The sequence below is a fragment of the Crinia signifera genome, chromosome 6, assembly GCF_055691185.1.
Source record: "Crinia signifera chromosome 6, ASM5569118v1, whole genome shotgun sequence".
Classification (NCBI taxonomy): domain Eukaryota; kingdom Metazoa; phylum Chordata; class Amphibia; order Anura; family Myobatrachidae; genus Crinia; species Crinia signifera.
In genome coordinates, this window is record NC_139222.1 from 115,254,091 (window position 1) to 115,275,486 (window position 21,396).

Genomic DNA, 21,396 nt, shown 5'->3' on the forward strand with positions numbered 1-21,396 from the left:
GGTGCACATTGTAGGCACCTAAATTATATCAATATTTAGAGTGCCAGGTATTGTGAACTGACTGGTCCCAATTGGTATCAGTCTAAATTCACACCTTTTATGTTTCACTTTATTTTCTTGGGAGCCAATAAGCCTACCAGGAAATTTTTGGATTGTGAACACACAAACTCCACACAATTGCGAATTGAACCCATGACCTCAGTGCTGCGCGGCAGTCAATGCTAACCATTACACTGTCCATGCTACCTTACAATTCACCTGAATCTATTTATTTCAGGTTAGGTGTTCTGCCCTTGCATCCTCTTTGCCTGTGACAGGCATCGCTCTGCTTCTGGAGCCTACTTGGAGATATATGAAGGCCACCACTGTTTAGTTCTCTGAAAAGCAGTTTAAAAACAAAAAAATTCAAGATTTACTCAGACAGTAGAACAGATTTTTGTACAGCTCTTATTCCCAGTAAATTTATGTGGATTTTAAGTAATTTATGCCCCAGCCTATAGCACCACAAACATTCATCAGCATTGCCCTGTCTAGATCTGAGTGACATAGCAAAGTGTACAGACTTATGGGTAGTTCTGGACAGGTTGATGATGTGGATCCAAGCGATCCACTATGGCGAACATTCCTAAGAGCCAAAGAATACTTCTCACTGTTGTCCAATAAAGGATATTTATTGGAGATGTGGAGTGCTTTATATTCAGAACACCTCTACTTCAACGGTTCTGTATTGTATTTATTTGTAACCCCAGACACTACATTTACACTGAGGGAAGTAGTTGACTTTTTCCTGTTAACAATCCTTAACTCACCCTATATCAACAGCACTTGATGAGCAGCTGTTAAAAAAATAACTGAAGGTGTCAGAACGGTCAGTGTCGGATACATACTGTAGTCACTCTCTCATTGACATAGCAGGCATAGTGCCCTGTCATTTGCCAGTAATCACAGCTTTGCTTACATGGAGAAGTAGGATCAGTGCACATAATGAGCACTGATGCCACTTCTCCCCCAAGAAGAGTGTTCTTACACCTACCCCTAGCTGCGCCGACTGCTATAATATATCTGACCCTCTGTACCAATTCTTTGCAAATTCCTGAAAGACAGTAACATCAGGGGGTGTGATATGACGGCCGACAGTTGAGATTCTGATGGTCAGTATACAGGCCTCAGAATCCCGACCACCTTTACTCCGACAGAGGGTCGGGTGCAAAGAATCCCCTTGCAGACTCAGGGCCAGATGCTTCAAAAGTGATAAAATGGAGAGTGAAAAACAGCCAGCCAATCAGCTCCTACCTGCCATGTCACAGACTGTGTTTGAAAAATGTCAGTCAGGAGCTGATTGGTTGCTTGTTTATCACTCTCCATTTTATCACTTTAGAAACGTAGTGCATCTGGCCCTAAGTGTCTTGCTGTACAAATGGACCCCCACAATGGAGAATAGCTCCTGTCAATCAGGATCCTGACTGTTGGTCATTGGAATAGCCGTGAATCCAATGTGGGTATACTGACCTTCAGAATTCTGACAGTTGGGCAGTCATCCGGCACCAAACATGGTACATTTTTTCAAGGAGGGTAATGATCAAAATTAGACACAGTCAATAAATAGACAATCACTCAACAGTTTAATAGCAAATATGAGTGGTAATAGAATGACAGTAGAGGCATGGGTTTGAGAAGTAAACCAATCAAAAAAATAAAACATGCACTCCACAGGGCTGCTGAGCTGCATAGGGCATTATACCTAGCATGCATTGACAATTTCCCCATATTGTACATATTTTACAGAGGAGACAACAAACCCACAGATCTTCCCACTAATATAAGCGCCTCGCATACATCATATTATAAATTACAAATATACACAACATATCAACTGCTCCTCTCTGACATTTGTAGGAAGATTTAAAAACAAACATTTGTTTCCAAGAATTTTCAACCACAAAGAGCAAATGTAAAACTGACAAAGGAAAATGCAATGATTTCTCTATTAATGAATCCGTAGTCTTTTTTTGCAATAAAAGTTTGGTCGTGTTGGTTTGCACTGCTCCTGTTCATGATAAATAATAGAACTCTCTTTATTGTAACAGTATTTACAAATTGTTAATATCAGCTTCTCAGACCAACCAATATTTCCACGTACTGCAAAGAATTAAAATAAGGGGCAGACCTCAGTACTAAGAGTGCAGCAGGTGGGCCAGGGCTTCAGATTTATACAGTTAAGGGGCACACGGGGCAATATGATCGCTGGCAATATATTGCTCAGTGTCCCGTTTTCATCTGCGACCAGAGATGGTCGCAGATGAAAATGACACACTGCCGGGAGAAGAGGAAGGGGAAGTCGCTGGTCAGAGGAACATGCTCCTCCGACCAGCGACCATTCAGGGCCTGAAAACGGGAGCGCGCACCCGGTGATTTATCGCGGGTGCACACTACAATCACTGGCAATATGGTCGCTCAGCGACCATATTTCCAGTGATGTTTGCTATAATCGCCCCCATGTGTACTCACCATCACAGTTGACGTATGCATGTTCCCAGCAGAGGCAGCTATTCTCTTCAATCATCCATTAGCCATATAAGTTAGCTCGTACTTCATTAGGACTGGCGATATGATGGAAGGATCTAGTAAACTCATAATTAGAAATAGACACCAGTCCACAAAGTGTTTGCGATGGTGAAAACACACACTTTTTAAGGGGTATTTATTATAGCCAGCCAAAACTTTTCTTGTACCCAGCAACATGATCAGTTCGCAAGATTGCTTTGTTCATCCTTCAGTAGCATGATATCAAGTTCTCCAATAATTGGATACATTTATTAATAGCTTTAAATGTTAAATGTAGCTCCTTACAATATTTAGAGTATATTTTCCAAATGAGGGTGTAACCGTTTCCTACATAATCAATATTTTGCTTATTGAGCCACTTATACCCCCTCTAGAACCAGGTAAATGAATAGGCTGCATTCTAATGGCTGCCACCAATGTGTATAAACAACAATCGACTTGTGTAAATACACTAAAGACAATGAAATGTAATAAGTAGTGTATGGGGGGTATTCAATTCCCCTCAGCAAAACATCAGATGTGAGTGGTCTTTTCAGTGACTGCAGATAATAAAATATATCGGCCTTAGGGGGTATTCAATCTGTGCCAATATTTCCCTCATCTATTTAATGCTGCCATTACCGACAGCAAGGAGGCTTTCAGATCAGACTTTTTAAAAAAATTTAAAGTTGGATCTGTTTTATCGGAATTGTAAAATTTACGGCCATTTTCTGACAATTTGTGTCTGTTTTTGCTGATTTCAGGACTTTCTGGAACTTGCCTGTCGGTACTTTCAGTCGAATTACTGTCCCGAAACCTCAGGTTGAACACCATTTTAGCGTCAATATGTGTTTGTTAAACCCAGGAATTAAATTCCACCCCACATTCCCATCCTAAAGTTTATTTACAATGGATTGGTGCCAGGATTTACTTGTTGGCCATGTTTCATATTCCATCCACTTCTTACCCATACAGGTAGGTACAGGTCTGTTGCCAGCCTTTATTAACAAAGCACTGGGAAGAAATAGTGTTCAATACAGATAAGTAGTGCACAATATCAAGGTTAAACCGCTTTGGTCCATATTGGGTTGTTTCCAAACACTAGAAATTAGAACCAGACATGGGTATTAACTTCTAGAAGCAACAGCAGTATTTTCAGGTTCCTTGGCAGAGAAAGATGGTAACTTTACAGGTTCTTCTGGACACATTGGACAGAAAACAAAACAAAAATAAAATCGGAATCCAAACTAATAACAATAAAATGAAGACTGACCTAATTAAGACTTAACACCAATTAGCACAACAATTAGAACAAGCAATAGGACAAATAGGATTAAAATAGCAAGCATCTTGCGGTTCTTTTTCTGGTACTGCTCTGCCTGTAAAACAAGAGAGACACAGCATTAAGCATCGGGAGGCTCAGAAAAGAATCCTGCAAATAAACCCGAATGCCATTCACTGTGACCAGAATGTGGGAAAATATTAAAAGGTTCTAGCCTGAGCGCAAGTGGCTCAGACATATTTTCACAACATTTTCTAAGGACAATTTGAAACATGCACGTTGAGAAGGGATATAAAAAAACAATATGTAATAGTTATCCACATATAGTGGAGGCAGCCATTCTTTAAGGCATTGACTCCAAAAAATGCTGCTGACTGGCGATAAGCTAGTGATTGTGTACCTTAGAAGTTGTACCTTACAAGCAGTGAAACGAATGCTGTGTACACACGGTTAGATATAACATTCGATTTTAACTATATAGTCAAAAATAGAATCAAATGCTTTTAGCAGTATTCGATCCCAATGCGCGTTCACGTTTAGTGGAAATTGAAAAGAAAAATAGTCTTTCCAGGTAAGAATATATAGTAGAAATCGAATGCCAGATTGAATCGACATTGAAGCGGCATATCGAATCGAAATCGAATTCCACATATAACCCGTGTATACCCACTTTTAGTGTATTGCAAAACAATTGTGTAAGACATATAGGAATAGATTGATACTAAAGTTTGGGATTTGGGAAGACAGGACAGGGATTGTTAGACAAACATCCAAATAGTAAACATAGCCTTTAAGCCTTGTAAGCCTTATCCGAAGACTTAAATTCCTTGTTTTAAAAAGTGCAATTCTCCTAATATTTAATCAATACAGTATAGCAATTAAAAGTTTTGGTTCCTGATAATCTTCAAGCTGCCATATAAGAAGTTTACATATATAAAACATACCCCAGAGGACATAACAAGGATTACGCACCTTTTGCAAGTATTTCAGTCCATCCTCTGTCTTAATACAGGACTGCTCCACATTATAGTCAATTCTGTCCAAAACCGTACCCTGAAACACATATTGTTAGTCAATTCAGCAAGATGGCTTTATTTAAAAAAAAAAAAAAAAAAAAAAAAAAATTATATATGGGGGTGGGTATTGCCAGTACTAAGCAAGAGAAAGAAGTGCCAGTTACCTGCTCCACCACCATTGAACCCAGCTCCCGGAAGATCTCATTCAGGTCAGAGATAGACTGTACAATCTGCCGAATCTCTCTCTCCCGTTCCTCCACCATTAGTGTATTCTGCTGTACTAAAACTAGCTGATCATCTGTAAATTCCTGGACACAGGAAAGAACAGTGTCTGAACAAAGCATTCCGTGTGGTATATTAGTCTGCAGACAGTCAATCACAGGTTTTGGACAGTACAATAGTTGTACCCTGGCATGTGTTTGTACTGAAATTCGCAGCAGATCTCTCTCACAATCAAAATAGTCATTTGGTACATCAACATAATACCTATTTGCACTACTTTAAGGTAAAGAAGCCTTTTGTGCACATTCGTGTGGCCAAATGTACAAGGACTGAGACGCCCACTTTTAACGCCTGTGCACAATAAATTACCAGTTGCATGTAAGTAGGTATTTTTAGACGTTTTTGTCAATAATCACTCAACTGCGTGAACATCGGTATTGTGTGCAACTCTTACACAGACCCAAGCCTGCAGATGAAAATGCACTCTTTACTGAAAACACTTAGGGCCAGGCACACTAAGCTTCAAAAGTGATAAAATGGAGAGTGATAAACAATCAGCTCCTGCCTGACATTTTTCAAACACAATCTGTGACAGGGCAGGTAGGAACTGATTGGCTGGCTGTTTATCACTTTTGAAGCTTTGTGCATCTGGCCCTCTATTGTTCATACTATTTTCAACTTATTTTGTAGGCACAATGTGCACAGAAATGTAGCGGGTCCATCGGTTGTCTGGATTTCAGGTAGTGATGATTAATCTTGATCTGATGGTGCTTAATTAGGTCTTAAATGAACAAATAAATATAGGAGCCGGTTTGAAGGATACTTTTTTCTGTTTCATCTAAACAAATCACACATGCTGCCAGGATATATTGTATAGCGTTCTCACTAGGCTGTTTCAGCAGGACATTGTGCCCTGTGCAGTTGTAAAATGCTCCCTGCACTTTAGAGATAACCCCCAACCCCCCCCCCAAAAATAATAAAATAAAAATAAAATAAATAAAGCTTACTGGGTGTGAGAGTGTCAAGAAACCAAGCCACCCTCACGAAATGCATCACCACCTATCTGTATGTGAACACAGAACAAGTGCCCTCTTTCCCATCTGGTGCCCGGCCCTATGTTGTCCCTAGAGTGTAGACTATTGTATGTTAATTAGGAAGGGGAAAAGGGATTAAAAAAAAAGACTGTTACATAGCTTATACTGTACACATTTTATTTTAGAATAAATCCATCTTTTGAAACATTTCCCCAATTAAACTTGTTACAATTATTTAGATAGCTCAAATTTATTACAATATCCTAATTTTAAAACATGCTTCCATATATTGAGGCACCAAGAGGCTATATTCTGCAAAACTAGTAGGATCCACTGATTGACGCAACGGATTCTCAATAAATAAGCTGCATACTATTTAGCTCACAGAATAGCTGGACCCACTATACCAGTGGTCAGGGAACTCGGTCCTCATTACCCCGCACAGTGCATGTTTTGCTGGTAACCCAGCAGGTGCACAGGTGTACTAATTACTCACAGACACATTTTATAAGGTCCGCAGATGGAGATAATTATTTCACTTGTGATTCTGTGAGGAGACCTGCAAAACATGCACTGCATGGGGTAATGAGGACAGAGTTCCCTGACCACTGCACTATACAGAGGGGATTATAAACTTGCATTTCAGTAGATACAAGCTCTGAGTCTTACCCGATCATACAATGTATTGTCCTCCCCATCATCCATAAGGGGGACAGAAGTGTCAAAGAAATGTTTAGATCTTTCCTCTCGATTCTTCACCCCTACAGAGGAAATAAAGGTCAGCATGGCGTTACAGTAATACAAAAGATATCAGAGCCAGATCATAAGTATAATTAAAGCAAAATGTTGCATTTGGGAGTGAATGGTTATTAGAAAACCTCACTCATTCACTAAGATGGGAGTTTTATTAAAGATAGGATGTTGCTAGGGGCAACCAATCAGAATCTACTTATCTATTTAACACCTTCAATCTAGAAGATAATAGATTGAATCTGCTTGGTTGCCAATAGCAACATCCCATCTTCAATTCAACCCCCATCTTAGTAAATTTACCCCACTGTCTCTGCTTTCAGCACATAGCCCATTTTCTGCTAAACCATTATGGTAACCAAAAGCTGTATCTGCATTGAAGGTTAGTACAGATGGTGTAATGGTTAGCATTACTGTCGCACAGCACTAAGGTTATGGGTTCGATCCCCACCATGGCCCTAACTATGCAGAGTTTGTATATTCTCCCTGTACTTGCGTGGGTTTCCTCCGGGTACTCCAGTTTCCTCCCACAATCCAAGAATATACTGGTAGGCTAATTGGCTCTGAACAAATTAACCCTAGAATGTCTGTGTGTGCGTTTACATGTGGTAGGGAATATAGATTGTAAGCTCCACTGGGGCAGGGACTGATGTGAATGTTCAACTATTCTCTGTAAAGCGCTGTGGAATGTGTGCGCTATATAATAAACTGTTAATAAATAAACAAAAATAAAGTAGAGATTGCTCTTGTAACCAATTGAGAAGCCTTTTACGGTGTATTTCATTCAATACAAAAGAGTTCCTTTATTATATAAGATTGCATGATGGTTTACACATCAAATTCAAACAAAAATATATCAGAAATAGGTCATAAATTAGAACCATGTCAGAAAAAAAAGCCTAAACATGGAAAAGACAATCCTTACTCTTGAGATAGCCAGACTGGGCATGTCTGAAGTTTGTGGAGAGGTCCTGGAGTGACTGTGCCAGGGAGGACACTACATTCCGTAACACACGCTCCTCCTGCTCTGTACAGTGCCGTGCTCGGCTCTGCAAGGTCTGCACTGCTCTCTGACACCGGTGGAACATCTACAAGACAGAGTATGCAATTAGAATAAGAGCAAGCCACCATTTTTTTCTGATGCACAGTATCACCCCATGTTACCTGTGTGATCTCCTGAGTACTGATTTCTATAGTGTGCTCCTCCTCTGTGCTGTCATCTAACGTAGGTCTGTTTAAATGCTTGTCATGGAAACTGGCGAGCTCCTTCATCTTTTGCTTAATACGTGTGACATCATACTGGATCTAGAACATCCAAGCACAAAAATAAAAAAAAGTCAGAATTAAGACTTCCAAATATTTTCTAGATCAGCAGAATTTGTTTATTGTATGCTACAGGAATAAACAGAAATAAAGAATTTAGAGGTGAAGACCAGATTACACGAGTTTCCCTCTAGCACCATTTTGCACAGGTAGAGTTATTCATGTTAAATATAATTTTCAGTAACCATGGTATACAATACAAAACTCACTCTGGATAAGACTGCTATTGCAAAGAGAAAGGAAAACTGCATGGAAACATCAGGGCAACAAATATAATCCACATTACCTTATGCTAAACATATTGCTGCCAGTGCAGAAGGAAGCTAGTAAATAAAAACATGGCACTGGCATACAGACAGATTCCTCTGTTCCCTAAAGGCACATACACACTGGGCGACTATGGCCAGTGTGTATGGATAGCAATGATCGATAGCATCACTGGGGGGAAAGCCGCTCAGTGCATACACTCTGAGCGACTTTCCCCCTGCCCGGCGTTGTCAGAGGGGAGAGGACGGCGTTGCATAGCGCAGAGCTATGCAAAGCCGTCCTCAAAGCCGCTCATCTGCTGGTATTACCAGCAGATGAACGGCTTTCCCATCGGTGATGCGGGAGCGTGCAGCAGCGCTCACCGCCAGGGCATACACACTGGGCGGCTTTGAGCTGAAAACATGCTGTTTTGAGTGACTTTCAGCTCGAAGTCGCCCAGTGTGTATGGGTCTTAAGAGAATACAGAGGCCGCATTCCTATGTCCTCAACCTGTAGATCATTGGGACATGGTGAGCTTTAGTATGTTGCCATGGTGAAATCCACAAGGATTGCCCATTTGGTCCATTGCAGCCACTGTCATTGTAGTCTTTCTGCATCTCTGAGGCAACTGGGGTGAGGGGATCAAAAGTACTGCATCGCTTGCAGCAATAATAAGCTCCTCTAGCCCTATGCAGCCAAGGCTCACCTTTACATGTATGACCAAATCAAAGATAACCAAATCTACCCAAAAAAAAAAAGAAAAAAAAAAAAGCTAGCAGGTTAAATTGTACATCTTACTTCTTCTATTCCATCCACCCAATTGGGAGTCAGACGCTTTGTTACACCAATGGCAGCTTCTGGATCCAAGCTAATGCCAGACACCAAGGCCATGCGGTCATCTGCAATCTGAAATCGAATAGATCCATATGAAAACAATATTATAAACTACACAAAAGATACTTGGGAAAATTGCTATGCAGCACATCCAATTTATATAACACTAGCATATTGGATACTACTTTTCTAATTTATCTAAACTGTTCCCTACAATCACATTTTACAAAATATGGGACCTTTGTGTATCCTGAAAAAGTGCTCTAATTTTGGACAACTCCACCAATAGACAGTTTCCCATGTAATGGTTTGGTGCAGGACTCCCAAGGCATAGCTGGTACACACATGTTGATAGCTGTTAGAGGTCAGCACATCTGGTAGCACAAACAAAGTCTGGATGTGCGAAGTATACTGCATTCACCCCATCCTTGGCTAAATGGCTAGGAAGGAGTCAGTCCCCTCTAGTCTCCCAGGTGTCAGAAAAAGACAAGAAGGTATGTGCAGGTGACTGTAAGCGGTCAGAGTAGGTGAGGCCACTAATGAAGAGATACATTGGACAGTTGAAACAAAGTACACATAAAATAAAACATTAATTGCTCCACAAAAAAATTGGTTTAGTTTCAGCAGATTGTTACATGGTAGACGCTGACGGAAAATATGAAGTGTGACAACTTTATGAAATATTTTGGGCCACCTAGTTTCATATGTTATATGCTAGCTCGGCTACTTTGTACTGCAACTGTCAGAATAAAAAGATATAGCAAGGCTATAAAAGAACGAAAAAAAAAAAAAGTAAGGTACTTGTTTCCTAGCACAGCGCCCATCTCGTTGATTGTATGCCTTAAGTTTAAGGCATACAATCAACGCAATGGACCCGATTTTGTGTCAATCACCATCTAATTTGCCGGTGAAAGACAAAATCGTGTTGATCGCATGCAACGCGGCCCCTAATAAGGGGCCGCGATGCGACCGACGCGATCAACGCGATTTTCCCATAGGGAACAATGTAAAATTATTTTTTAAAGTGAAAATCGTGTTGATCGCGGGCCATTATAATGGCCCGCGATGCGATCAACCCGATTTTACATAGGTGACAATGTGAAATGGGCCATACTTAAAAAGTATGTTTAATTCCCCCCCCCATTGTTAACGCCACCCCACTATTGACGCCAACCCGAAGCGTGGCGAGCGCAGCGAGCCCGCGAGGGGCGGCGGTACGCGTCCTCCGACCTTTTCATACCCCTACTATCCACGTCGGCGTGGAGTTGTTTTTATTTAGTGTGGCGAGCGCAGCGAGCCACCGAGCCCGAAGCGTGGGGAAGCGGATACCTGTGAAGCCCGTGAAGGGATGCGGATACCTGTGAAGGTATCCGCGTGTGCTCGCCACGCTTCGGGCTCGGTGGCTCGCCACACTATATAAAATCAACTCCACGCCGACGTGGATAGTAAGGGTATGAAAAGGTTGGAGGACGTGTATCGCTGCCCCTCGCGGGCTCGCTGCGCTCGTCACGCTTCAGGTTGGCGTCAATAGTGGGGTGGCGTTAACAATGGGGGGGGGGGGGCATTTGAAAGATGGGGGGGGGTTGGTATTAAAATGGGGGGTTTTGGGTCTTTTTACATTGAAATCAATGTAAAAATCGGGTCTCAGGGACCATTTTACATTGATTGCAATGTAAAAATCGGGTCGATCGCATCGCATGCGATTTCGTTGGCATGCGATGTGATCGACCCGATTTTTCCGACCCGATGGATACAATCAAAATCGGTTGTGGTCTCAACGAACAGCAACATAAACTGGATGAACAAAAAAAAAATGTCCACGTACAATAAAATCAACTGCATAGATACAGTACATGATAGGAGCAAATCGCTGTTAAGGTCCCCATACACGGTCCGTTCGCTGGCGGTCCGTTTTGTACTTTGAGATGCGCACTCATCGTACAGTACGAAAAGTATGTGCTGCACATACTTTTTGTACTTGCTTTACATTGCATCGCATGCACAATGCATGCAATGCGATCTATGTAAGTACAAAACGGATCCGTTAAACGGACCGTGTATGGGGACCTATAAAGTTAAATTTCTTTTAAAGACAAACAATAACTAGCAAAACTGTGAAGTTGGGGAATAGTGACTGTACCTCATCAAGCTCCTGGGATGTAATTCATCAGATGGAAGGCAGGAGGAGCAAGGGGTAGACAGAAGTAGAGAGAGAGAATAGAGATCAATGCTGAGTAGTAGCAATCACCAATATTGTTCCTTAGCATGCATTAAGGCAATAAATGAGTGTAAATATGTACTGCTGATTAAATGATCAGATGGCCAAGCACAGGAAGATAAATCATTTAGAAATGAATGAAGAAAAGATCTGCTGCAATATAATTGTGATGCATAAATATCTATAGAAGGATCCCAAACACCATACTCAAAGCACTCTAAAATCTAGGTACACACACTAGTAGATATATCTGCAGATATATCTACAGGCGTATCGGGCAGAGTGTTCTCCTCACACGCTGCCCGAACAGTCGGGACTGACATACCAAATGGATGGGCGCATGCCCACGAAGCTGTCAATCACTGGTGGCTCCGGTCACGGCTATACGGGTGGTCGGCGGATCACGGATACACACCACACGTTGCACACTGGCCAATGGTACATCGATATATTGGCCGTTCATTCGACCGCCCAATATATCGGCCAGTGCGTATGCACCATAACAGTCCATGTTTTGAAGATAGCCAAGTTAGAGTACAGGTGAGCTAATTAGTACCTCATTCATTCTGTACTCAGTCATGAATAAAACCTGGACTATGGGGTCAATTTACTAAAATGGGAGTTCTATTGAGGATGGGATGTTGCCCAGAGCAACCAATCAGATTCTATTATCTTCTAGAAGGTGTGAACTAAATAAGTAGAATCTTCAATAGAATTCCCAACGTATGCTGGCCGCACATCAGACCAACTTTCCTCCAGCTATAGTGTTCCCGCTAGGCTGTTTTAGCGGGGCGCTGCGCCCTGCCCGATTTCTAAAGGGCAAAATGCGCCCTGCCCCTCCAGCAGCGCCCCGCTAAAAGAGCCTGCTGCCTGACTAATGTTGTGCCCGGGAAAGCTCCAGGCACTGCAATCTCGGCGGCGCTAGGCTTCCCCGGCAGCTCACGGACTTCGGCGGGGCCAGACGGAGGAAGCCCGGGCACGCCTCCTCTGGTGACGCGGCGGCCCGGGCACGCCTCCTCTGGTGACGCGGCGGCCCGGGCACGCCTCCTCTGGTGACGCGGCGGCCCGGGCACGCCTCCTCTGGTGACGCGGCGGCCCGGGCACGCCTCCTCTGGTGACGCGGCGGCCCGGGCACGCCTCCTCTGGTGACGCGGCGGCCCGGGCACGCCTCCTCTGGTGACGCGGCGGCCCGGGCACGCCTCCTCTGGTGAGGCGGCGGCCTGGGACCGCCTACAACGATGACGTCGGCGGGCCCGGTCCGCCCCCATCCCGTACAGTGGGGCCCTGCCCCCAAAAATTCCTAGGGGGAACACTAAACTAGTTGGTTGGATGGAATAACAACCTGGTACTGGATAGGAGTTAATGTATTTTGTAATTAAGTCATTTGTTTCCCAAATTGGAAAATTAAAAAAAAAAACTGTCCCTCAGACAATGTACTGTATTCCTAATGGGACTCTGATCATCATCACCCCAGTCACTTTTATTTGGAAACCTAAACCTATTGCCCTCATTTGGGACACTCGCATACAAAGACAAGTGGACTGGCCCTTTTCACCACCATCCGTGGCAAAGTACCATCTTGGAGGCACGCCACCTCCTAAAATAAGGAATTTGGTACTTACCGGTAATTCCCTTTCTCCGAGGCAGCAGGGGACACTGCAGTCTACACGTGTGGGATAGTGTGGGTGCATTGGAGGAGTCGGCACTTTAAGAAATTTGAATACAGCTGGCTCCTCCCCCCGCTATCCCCCAGCAGACTCCAGTCTTAGAAACTGTGACCGAGAGAGGATAGGGGCCAGGGCTCGATCCCTGGAACAGAGGAGACACTTCGCAGAAGAGAAAAGATTAGCAAGAATAACTCATAACAAGAACTCACAACTTGCAATCGGCAAACATTCAATGTTAAAGTAAAACAACTTGTAAGATGGCAGGAATAAAGCGCTGGGAGGGCGTGCAGTGTCCCCTGCTGCCTCGGAGAAAGGGAATTACCGGTAAGTACCAAATTCCTTATTTCTCCTCCCAGCAGCAGGGGACACTGCAGTCTACACGTGTGGGATGGTACCAAAGCACTAAACCCGGGAGGGAGAGCGCTGAGAATCCTGCAAAACAGCTCTGCCGAAAGATGCCTCCTCACTGGCAAAGCTGTCAAACTTATAGAACTTGGCGAAGGTGCTAGCACCCACCCAAGTGGCCGCCCTACAAACCTGTGTGAGCGAAACACCTCTGGCCGCAGCCCACGATGTGCTTACGGCCCTTGTTGAATGGGCGGAAATCCCTGAAGGGTAGACTTGGTTAGCCCTAGCGTAGGCCTCCTTGATTGTGAGGCACAACCACCGAGCCAGCGTCTGCTTGGACGCCGGCCAACCCTTCTTTCCTGCTCCATACAACACGAAAAGACTATCCGTCTTTCTCCACGATGCCGTTCTGAAAACGTAGATACGCAGAGCGCGCACCACGTCCAAGGATTTCATATCTCGTGAAAGGGCTGGAACCACAATAGGCTGGTTCACGTGGAACGACGAAACCACCTTTGGAAGGAAACCCTGGCGAGTTCTGAGTTCCGCCCTGTCCTTGTGGAAAACCAGAAATGGGGAACGACAGGAAAGAGCCCTAAGCTCCGACACCCTGCGAGCCGAAGCCAGCGCCATCAACATGACCGTCTTCCACGTCAAGAACCTTAGATCCACCGAATCTAAGGGCTCAAAAGTATCCGATCTTAGGAATTTCAGAACCAACTCCAAATCCCATGGCTCTGACGGCGGAACGAAGGGAGACTGTATACGAACAACCCCTTTTAAGAAGGTCTGTACCTCCGGAATTAGAGCCAGCCTTCTGTGAAAAAACACCGATAGGGCAGACACCTGGACCTTCAAAGACGCCAGTCTGAGACCCTTCTCTAAACCCGATTGTAAGAACTCCAAAAAACGGGAAAGATGAAACACTGCCCTTGGTACTGATCTAGCTTCGCACCAGGCTATGTAGGATTTCCAAATCCTGTGATAATGAGAAGCGGTCACCTCCTTCCTAGCTTTCAGCATAGTTGGAACTACAGACTGCGGTATTCCACGTCTCCTTAACAAGTTGGCTTCAACAGCCACGCCGTTAAACGTAGAGACTCTAAGCCGGGGTAGATGAATGGTCCTTGTTGTAGAAGATCCTGTCTGAGTGGGAGACACCACTGCACATCCGCTTGAAGAAGCTTGAGGTCCGAATACCAGGCCCGTCTCGGCCAGTCCGGGGCAATCAGAATTACTGAAGCGGACCCTCTTTTTATGCGCTTGAGCACTCTTGCTATGAGTGGAAACGGCGGAAACGCATATATCAGCTGGAAATCCCATGGGATGGAGAATGCATCCCCCGCCAGAGCTTCCGGATCCCGAGACCTGGCACAATACCGAGGTACCTTCCGATTCAACCTGGAGGCCATCAAATCCATCTGAGGCATGCCCCACCGGACCGTCAACTGATGAAAAATCTCCAGGTGAAGGGCCCACTCTCCCGGGTGGAAGTCCTGTCTGCTCAGATAATCCGCCTGCCAATTCTCCACGCCCGGCAGAAACACCGCAGAGAATCGGGGAACAAATGCCTCGGCCCATTCCAAGATAGGACGCACCTCGCGCATGGCCGCACGACTTTTGGTTCCTCCCTGTCGATTTATGTATGCGACCGCAGTCGCATTGTCCGACTGGACTCTTACCGGACGTCCCCTGAGCAAGTTGTGTGCCTGACCCAAAGCCAACCTGATTGCTCTTAATTCCAGGACATTTATCGGAAGACTTGCCTCCTGGGCCGACCACCGCCCCTGAAAAGTCTGGTTGAGAACAAAAGCTCCCCAGCCCCTGAGGCTGGCGTCGGTGGTCAGTATCGTCCAACTGCATGGACTGAAACTCCGGCCCTGGAGTAAATTGGGAGTGTGAAGCCACCATTGAAGTGACTGACGAGCTGCTCTTGACAGGGTAATCTTCCCATGTATCTGTAGATGCGACCCTGACCACTGTGACAGTAGGTTCCATTGGAACGTTCTGGTATGAAATCTGCCGTACGAGATGGCCTCGAAAGAGGCTACCATCATCCCCAGCATCTTGGTGCACAACAGGATCGAAACTCTGCCGGGAGCTAGGACCTGTCGAACCTTTGACTGCAGCGCCGAGATCTTGTCCATTGGAAGAAATACCGCCTCCTGCGCCGTATCCAGAATAAGGCCCAGAAATTGAAGCCTCTGTGTTGGATTGAGTTGAGATTTGCCGAAGTTCAAGATCCAACCATTTTGGACCAGAAAAGAACATGTGGCCAGAGCGTCTGCTATCAATTTGTCCTGAGAAGAAGCCTTTATCAAGAGATCGTCCAGGTACGGGATGATCGTTATCCCCTGTAACCTGAGTACCGCCACCATGCAGGCCATGATCTTGGTAAAGACCCTGGGAGCGGACGACAGGCCGAAGGGCAGAGCCCTGAACTGGAAATGAGAAGCCTGTATTGCGAACCTTAGAAACCTCTGGTGAGGTTCCCAAATAGGGACGTGCAAACAGGCGTCCTTTATGTCCAGCGACATAAGATATTCTCCCGGTTCCAGTGATGCAATCACGGACCGTATGGACTCCATCTTGAACCTGTTGTAACAGATGTATTGATTTAGATCCTTGAGGTTTAGGATAGGCCTTACGGAGCCGTCCGGTTTGGGGACTACGAACACATTGGAGTAAAACCCCTGTCCCCTCTGATGTTCTGGCACCGGTATTATTACAGAAGCGTCCAAAAGCTTTTGAACTGAATCCTGTAAGGCCTTTTTTGTCTGATCCAGCTTTGGAAGGCCCATTGGAAAGAATCTTACTGGAGGTGGCGCTGAAAATTGAAGTCTGTATCCCTGTGTAATAATTTGCAAGACCCACTCGTCCCTGCAGTGAGTCTTCCAAACCTGAGGGAACAACAACAGACGAGCGTCCACCCTGGATTCTCCCACTAGAGCCGGAAGACCGTCATGCCACGGTCCTGTCGGAAGCCTTGGGCTCCTGGCGACGTGCTGGGGCAGCAGCGGACGCTGCTGTTCCCGCCCCTCTACCTCTGCGGCCTCTAAAGGCCGTAAAACCTCCTCTGGGCTTGCCTCTAAAGGCAGAGGAGCCTCGAAAGGACTGAGTGAGGGACCGCCTCTTAGGCGGAGGAGCGGCTGTAGGTAAGAATGTAGACTTACCCCCCGTGGCCTGGGAGATAAGTTTATCGAGCTCTGGCCCGAAAAGCATATCCCCTGTGCACGGCAAGGCTTCAACAGCTTTTTTAATTTCAGCCTCAGCCTGCCATGACCTCAACCAGACCGACCGTCTGGCCACCACAGCTGACGCAGAAATTCTGGCTCCTAGAGTCGAAATGTCTGCCGCTGCCTCACCTATGTAAGTTGAAGCATCCCTGATGCCTTCCGCCATAGGCAACAAATCTGCCACAGGCATATTTTGCTCCAGACCAGCCACAAGCTCAGCAGCCCATTGCTCCATGGCCCTGGCCACCCAAGCAGAGGCCAAAGCAGGACGCAAAAGGACCCCTGCCGTGGAATAAATGGTCTTTAGTGAGCAATCTAAACGCCTATCCTGCGCCTCTTTCAAAGAGGCCACCCCGGGGACAGGCAGAGTGGCTCGCTTAGATAGCCTTGATAGCGAGATATCCGGAGTGGGAGGAGTCTCCCACTTGGCCCTGGATTCAGGAGAGAAAGGATATAGTGTCCTTAGGCGAGCTGACACCTGGAATTTCCTATCCGGACACTTCCATATAGAGAGGAGAGGAGAGTCTAATTCCTCCGAATCCGGGAAACACAACTCCTGTCTTTGAGAGCGTCCAAAAATGGACACCTGGGGAGTAACCTCAGGCTGCTCTAATTTCAGAGTGGACCTAACAGCTCTAATAAGCCCCTCCACACCCTGTGATTCATCCTCCCCTACATCCAAGGGTTGGATATCCTCCACAGGGGGAAGAACCTCTCCTTCCTCTATAATATAATCCTCTTGGTCTGAATCATCAGCCAAAAACAGAGAGGGCATAGCCTTTCTTTTAATTACAGCAGCAGGCGAAGGTCTCTTAGCAGGACCTGCCATAGACTGAGTTAAAGAGTCCACTGACTGAATTAAAGATTGAGCCCAAGCAGGCTCTGCAGAGGTCAGTCTAGAAAGCTGAGTCTGAAACACCTCTCTATCCTTCCTAGAGGCAGCCATTTCAGCATTCAGATTAGACAGCAATGATTGCAGCACCTCTGAGGAAACAGCAGCTGCCTGCACAGGTGCTGCAGGAGCAGCAGTAATTTGAGAAGCCTTATAGCAAATCTCACAGAGGGAACACCCTCTAACATGTTGTGTGTATTGCTGCTTACAGCTCTTGCAGGAATAAACCTTCAAAGCAGCCTTAGATGAAGTTGCCTTTCCTGCCATCCTGCCCAGTAAATGTAACAATACTGACAGACACACAAACACCAGTCACACAAGAAACACCCCAAAAAAACAGCCCAACAGCAGGGAAATACCCAGTAAAGTAGCCCTGAAGTCTGGCAAGTTACAGGGGAAGAGGAGCCAATTAATAACCCCCGATTCTTGTGTGTGTAATGTACCCCTTAAGACTTACAGTGTCCCTGTAGTCCGCTGGGGAGCGCTGAGCTGCACAGGTAACAGAGGTCCCGTTTTGTACAGCAACTGCAGAGAGAGAGAGCACCGCAAAAGCCACCTCACAGCTCAAAAGCTCAGAGAGGAGAGAGAAGCAAGCTCCGCCCTCCTCTCTTACGCTGAGGCGCGAAAACCAAGCCCGCCCCAAACAGCCGGCATACTGGAGGGTGCGCTGACGTCACCACCGCGACTTAGCTCTCTCTCTGCCACCGACCATCGCGCTTAATGGCCGCCCCCTGTCTGGCGCACAGCGCCCTTACTTGTCACCGGCGTCCCTGGAGTTCGGGGGAGATAGCCCAGGACCCGCGACGCACACCGCATGCAGCTGCGGGCGGGTCCCCGGAACGGAGGCTCCGGTGGCTGGACAGTGGAGGGAGGCTGCATGCAGGCCCGACCATGTCCCTCCAGGGTCCCACGTCGCAGACAAGGCATTCCCAGCCTGTCTGTGTCCAAGTATATATAAAAAAAAAACAAAAAAGAAATAAAAAGCCTAATCTCCTTAGGAGACATAGCCCGGGAGTCCGACTCCTCCGGGCACTTTTTCTAAGACTGGAGTCTGCTGGGGGATAGCGGGGGGAGGAGCCAGCTGTATTCAAATTTCTTAAAGTGCCGACTCCTCCAATGCACCCACACTATCCCACACGTGTAGACTGCAGTGTCCCCTGCTGCTGGGAGGAGAAAGAAGCCCGGTTACAACCTGTGGATATCAAGTTTCCCAACTGTCTGGATTACAAATAAATTTATCCAGGACCCTCCACAAAAAATCTGGGATAATTCCCTAAAAGGATTGGCATACTCTTCTCCATACAAGGGTATTCATTGTCCATCTTTTAATATTTTTTTATTCCTTGCCAAAAATATATATATTATATATATATATATATATATATATACACACACTATATATATATATATATATATATATATATCCTATATATTTGGCTACATCTGTCACTCAAAGTGGTTGTCTGTGTCTATAACGCTCTGTTCCTGGACTTTCCTCTTAATGTGTGATTGCCTTCATCTGTGCTGAACACCTTTCTGAGAAATTAACCTGTTTAAAACAGGTGATGGCAATCATACATTAAGGGGAAGTCTAGAAACAGAGCATTGTGTCCCTCCTGGAGAGGGTCATGTTGGGAGGTATGTGACAGAGAACCAGCCCAGTGAGCCCACAGACAGTGCCAGACACCCACTGCCTTCCCATGTTGCCCAGCACTGCTACTCCACAGCCACCAGGTGCGCGCCCCCCTCCCGCGATTTGCGGCAAAACCTCCCCCCCCGCGCGTCCCCCCCTCCCGCGATTCGCGGCAAAAACACCCGCTCCCCCGCGACCCCCCCTACCGCGATTCGCTGCAAAAAGAACCCCCCCACGACCCCTCCCGCAATTCGCGGCATAACCACCACCCCGCGACCCCCCCCTCCCGCGAATCGCGGCAAACCCTCCCCCGTGACCCCCCCCCGATTCGCGGAAAAAACACCCCCCCCCCGCGACCTCCCTCCCGCGATTCGCGGCAAAAAGAACCCCCCCGCGACCCCCCCTTGCACGATTGGCGGCACCCCCCCTGCGACCCCCCTCCCGCGATTCGCGGCACCCCCCCCCCGCAATTCGCAGCAGCCCCAGGATTAAATGGCACATGCAAAACACTGACATGGCTATGGTCGACAATGAAAAAGGTTGACATGAGTTTTTAAAGATTTATTTTTAATTTTTTCATATTCATTGTCATGTGTCGACATGGACACCAATGAAGTGGCACACTTATGTCAACATTTACATGTGTTGACCTTTCTGTGTTGATTTTTTCTTGTGGCCATTCGCGTCACACCCCCCGCAACCCCCCCTCCCGCGATTCGCGGCACCCCCCGTGACCCCCCACCTCCCGCAATTCGCGGCAACCCCCCACCGGAACCCCTGTGAACCCCGCCCTCCCGCGATTCGCGGCACCCACCCCCGCGACCCCCCCTCCCGCAATTCGCGGCACCCCCCCGTGATTCGCGGCAGCTCCAGAATTAAATTGCACATGGAAAACACTGACATGGCTATGGTCGACAATGAAAAAGGTTGACATGAGTTTTTGAAGTTTTTTTGTCATTTTTTGAATATTTTCATATTCATTCTCATGTGTCGACATGGACACCAATGAAGTGCCACACTTATGTCAACATTTACATGTGTTGACCTTTCTGTGTTGATTTTTTCTTGTGGCGATTTGCGTCACCCCCCCCCCCACAACCCCCACTCCCGCGATTTACGGCACACACACACACACACCTCCCCCACGATTCTCGGCACCCCACCCCGTGACCCCCTCTCCCGTGATTCACGGCACACCCCCGCGACCCCCCCTCCCATGATTCGCCGCAACCCCCGCCCCGTAACCCCCCCTCCCGCGATTCGCGGCACCCACCCCCGCGACCCCCCCTCCCGCAATTCGCGGCACCCCCCCCGCGATTCGCGGCAGCTCCAGAATTAAATTGCACATGGAAAACACTGACATGGCTATGGTCGACAATGAAAAAGGTTGACATGAGTTTTTGAAGTTTTTTTGGTACTCTTTACCTAGATGGGCGCCCGTCGCGGGCATCGCGGGTACATTTATGTGTGGCCGCGACGCGACCGACGCGATGCCCGCGATTTCCCATTGAAACCCATGTTAAACATGGAACTCGCGTCGGTCGCGTCGCGGCCGTCCATAAATGTACCCGCGATGCGATGCTCCCGATTTGCCATAGGAATCAATGTGAAAAGGCCCGATGGACACGATTTTACTGTTTAATGGCTCAATGGACCCGATTTGGCCATAGGAATCAATGTTAAATGGGCCACAGAGCCTAAATAAGCACAATTAACCCTTAAATGTCCCCCCAGATTTTTAACGCCACCCCACGATCCACGCCAACCCGAAGCGTGGCGAGCGCAGCGAGCCCGCGAGGGGCGGCGGTACGCGTCCTCCGACCTTTTCATGCCCTACTATCCACTAGGGCGTGGAGTGAGAATAGAATAGTGTGGCGAGCCCGAAGCGTGGCGAGCGCAGCGAGCCCCGCGAGGGGACGCGGATACCTTCACAGTTATACGCGTCCCCTCGCGGGCTTCACAGGTGTCGGTGGCGACGCGGACACCTGTGAAGCCCGCGAGGGGACGCGTTTACCTGTGAAGGTATCCGCGTCCGCTCGCCACGCTTCGGGCTCGGTGGCTCGCTGCGCTCGCCACACTATTCTATTCTCACTCCACGCCCTAGTGGATAGTAGGGCATGAAAAGGTCACAGGACGCGTACCGCTGCGCTC

The 21,396-nt window shown here is 46.8% G+C and overlaps 1 protein-coding gene across 2 annotated transcripts in view; it reads right to left on the reverse strand.

Annotated features, from left to right (window-relative positions):
- Window positions 1-1,599: 1,599 nt before the first annotated feature.
- STX16 (syntaxin 16) overlaps window positions 1,600-21,396 on the reverse strand; it is a 28,762-nt gene continuing 8,965 nt past the window's right edge. For both annotated transcript variants that reach the window (XM_083146863.1, XM_083146862.1), the window contains exons 2-8: window positions 9,216-9,323; window positions 8,013-8,153; window positions 7,774-7,936; window positions 6,768-6,859; window positions 5,007-5,150; window positions 4,799-4,879; window positions 1,600-3,923 (exon numbers count right to left, since the gene is read on the reverse strand). In XM_083146863.1, the coding sequence (XP_083002989.1) occupies window positions 3,822-3,923; window positions 4,799-4,879; window positions 5,007-5,150; window positions 6,768-6,859; window positions 7,774-7,936; window positions 8,013-8,153; window positions 9,216-9,323 (831 nt within the window). In that variant the 3' untranslated portion in view covers window positions 1,600-3,821. The remainder of the gene's footprint in view (window positions 3,924-4,798; window positions 4,880-5,006; window positions 5,151-6,767; window positions 6,860-7,773; window positions 7,937-8,012; window positions 8,154-9,215; window positions 9,324-21,396) is intronic.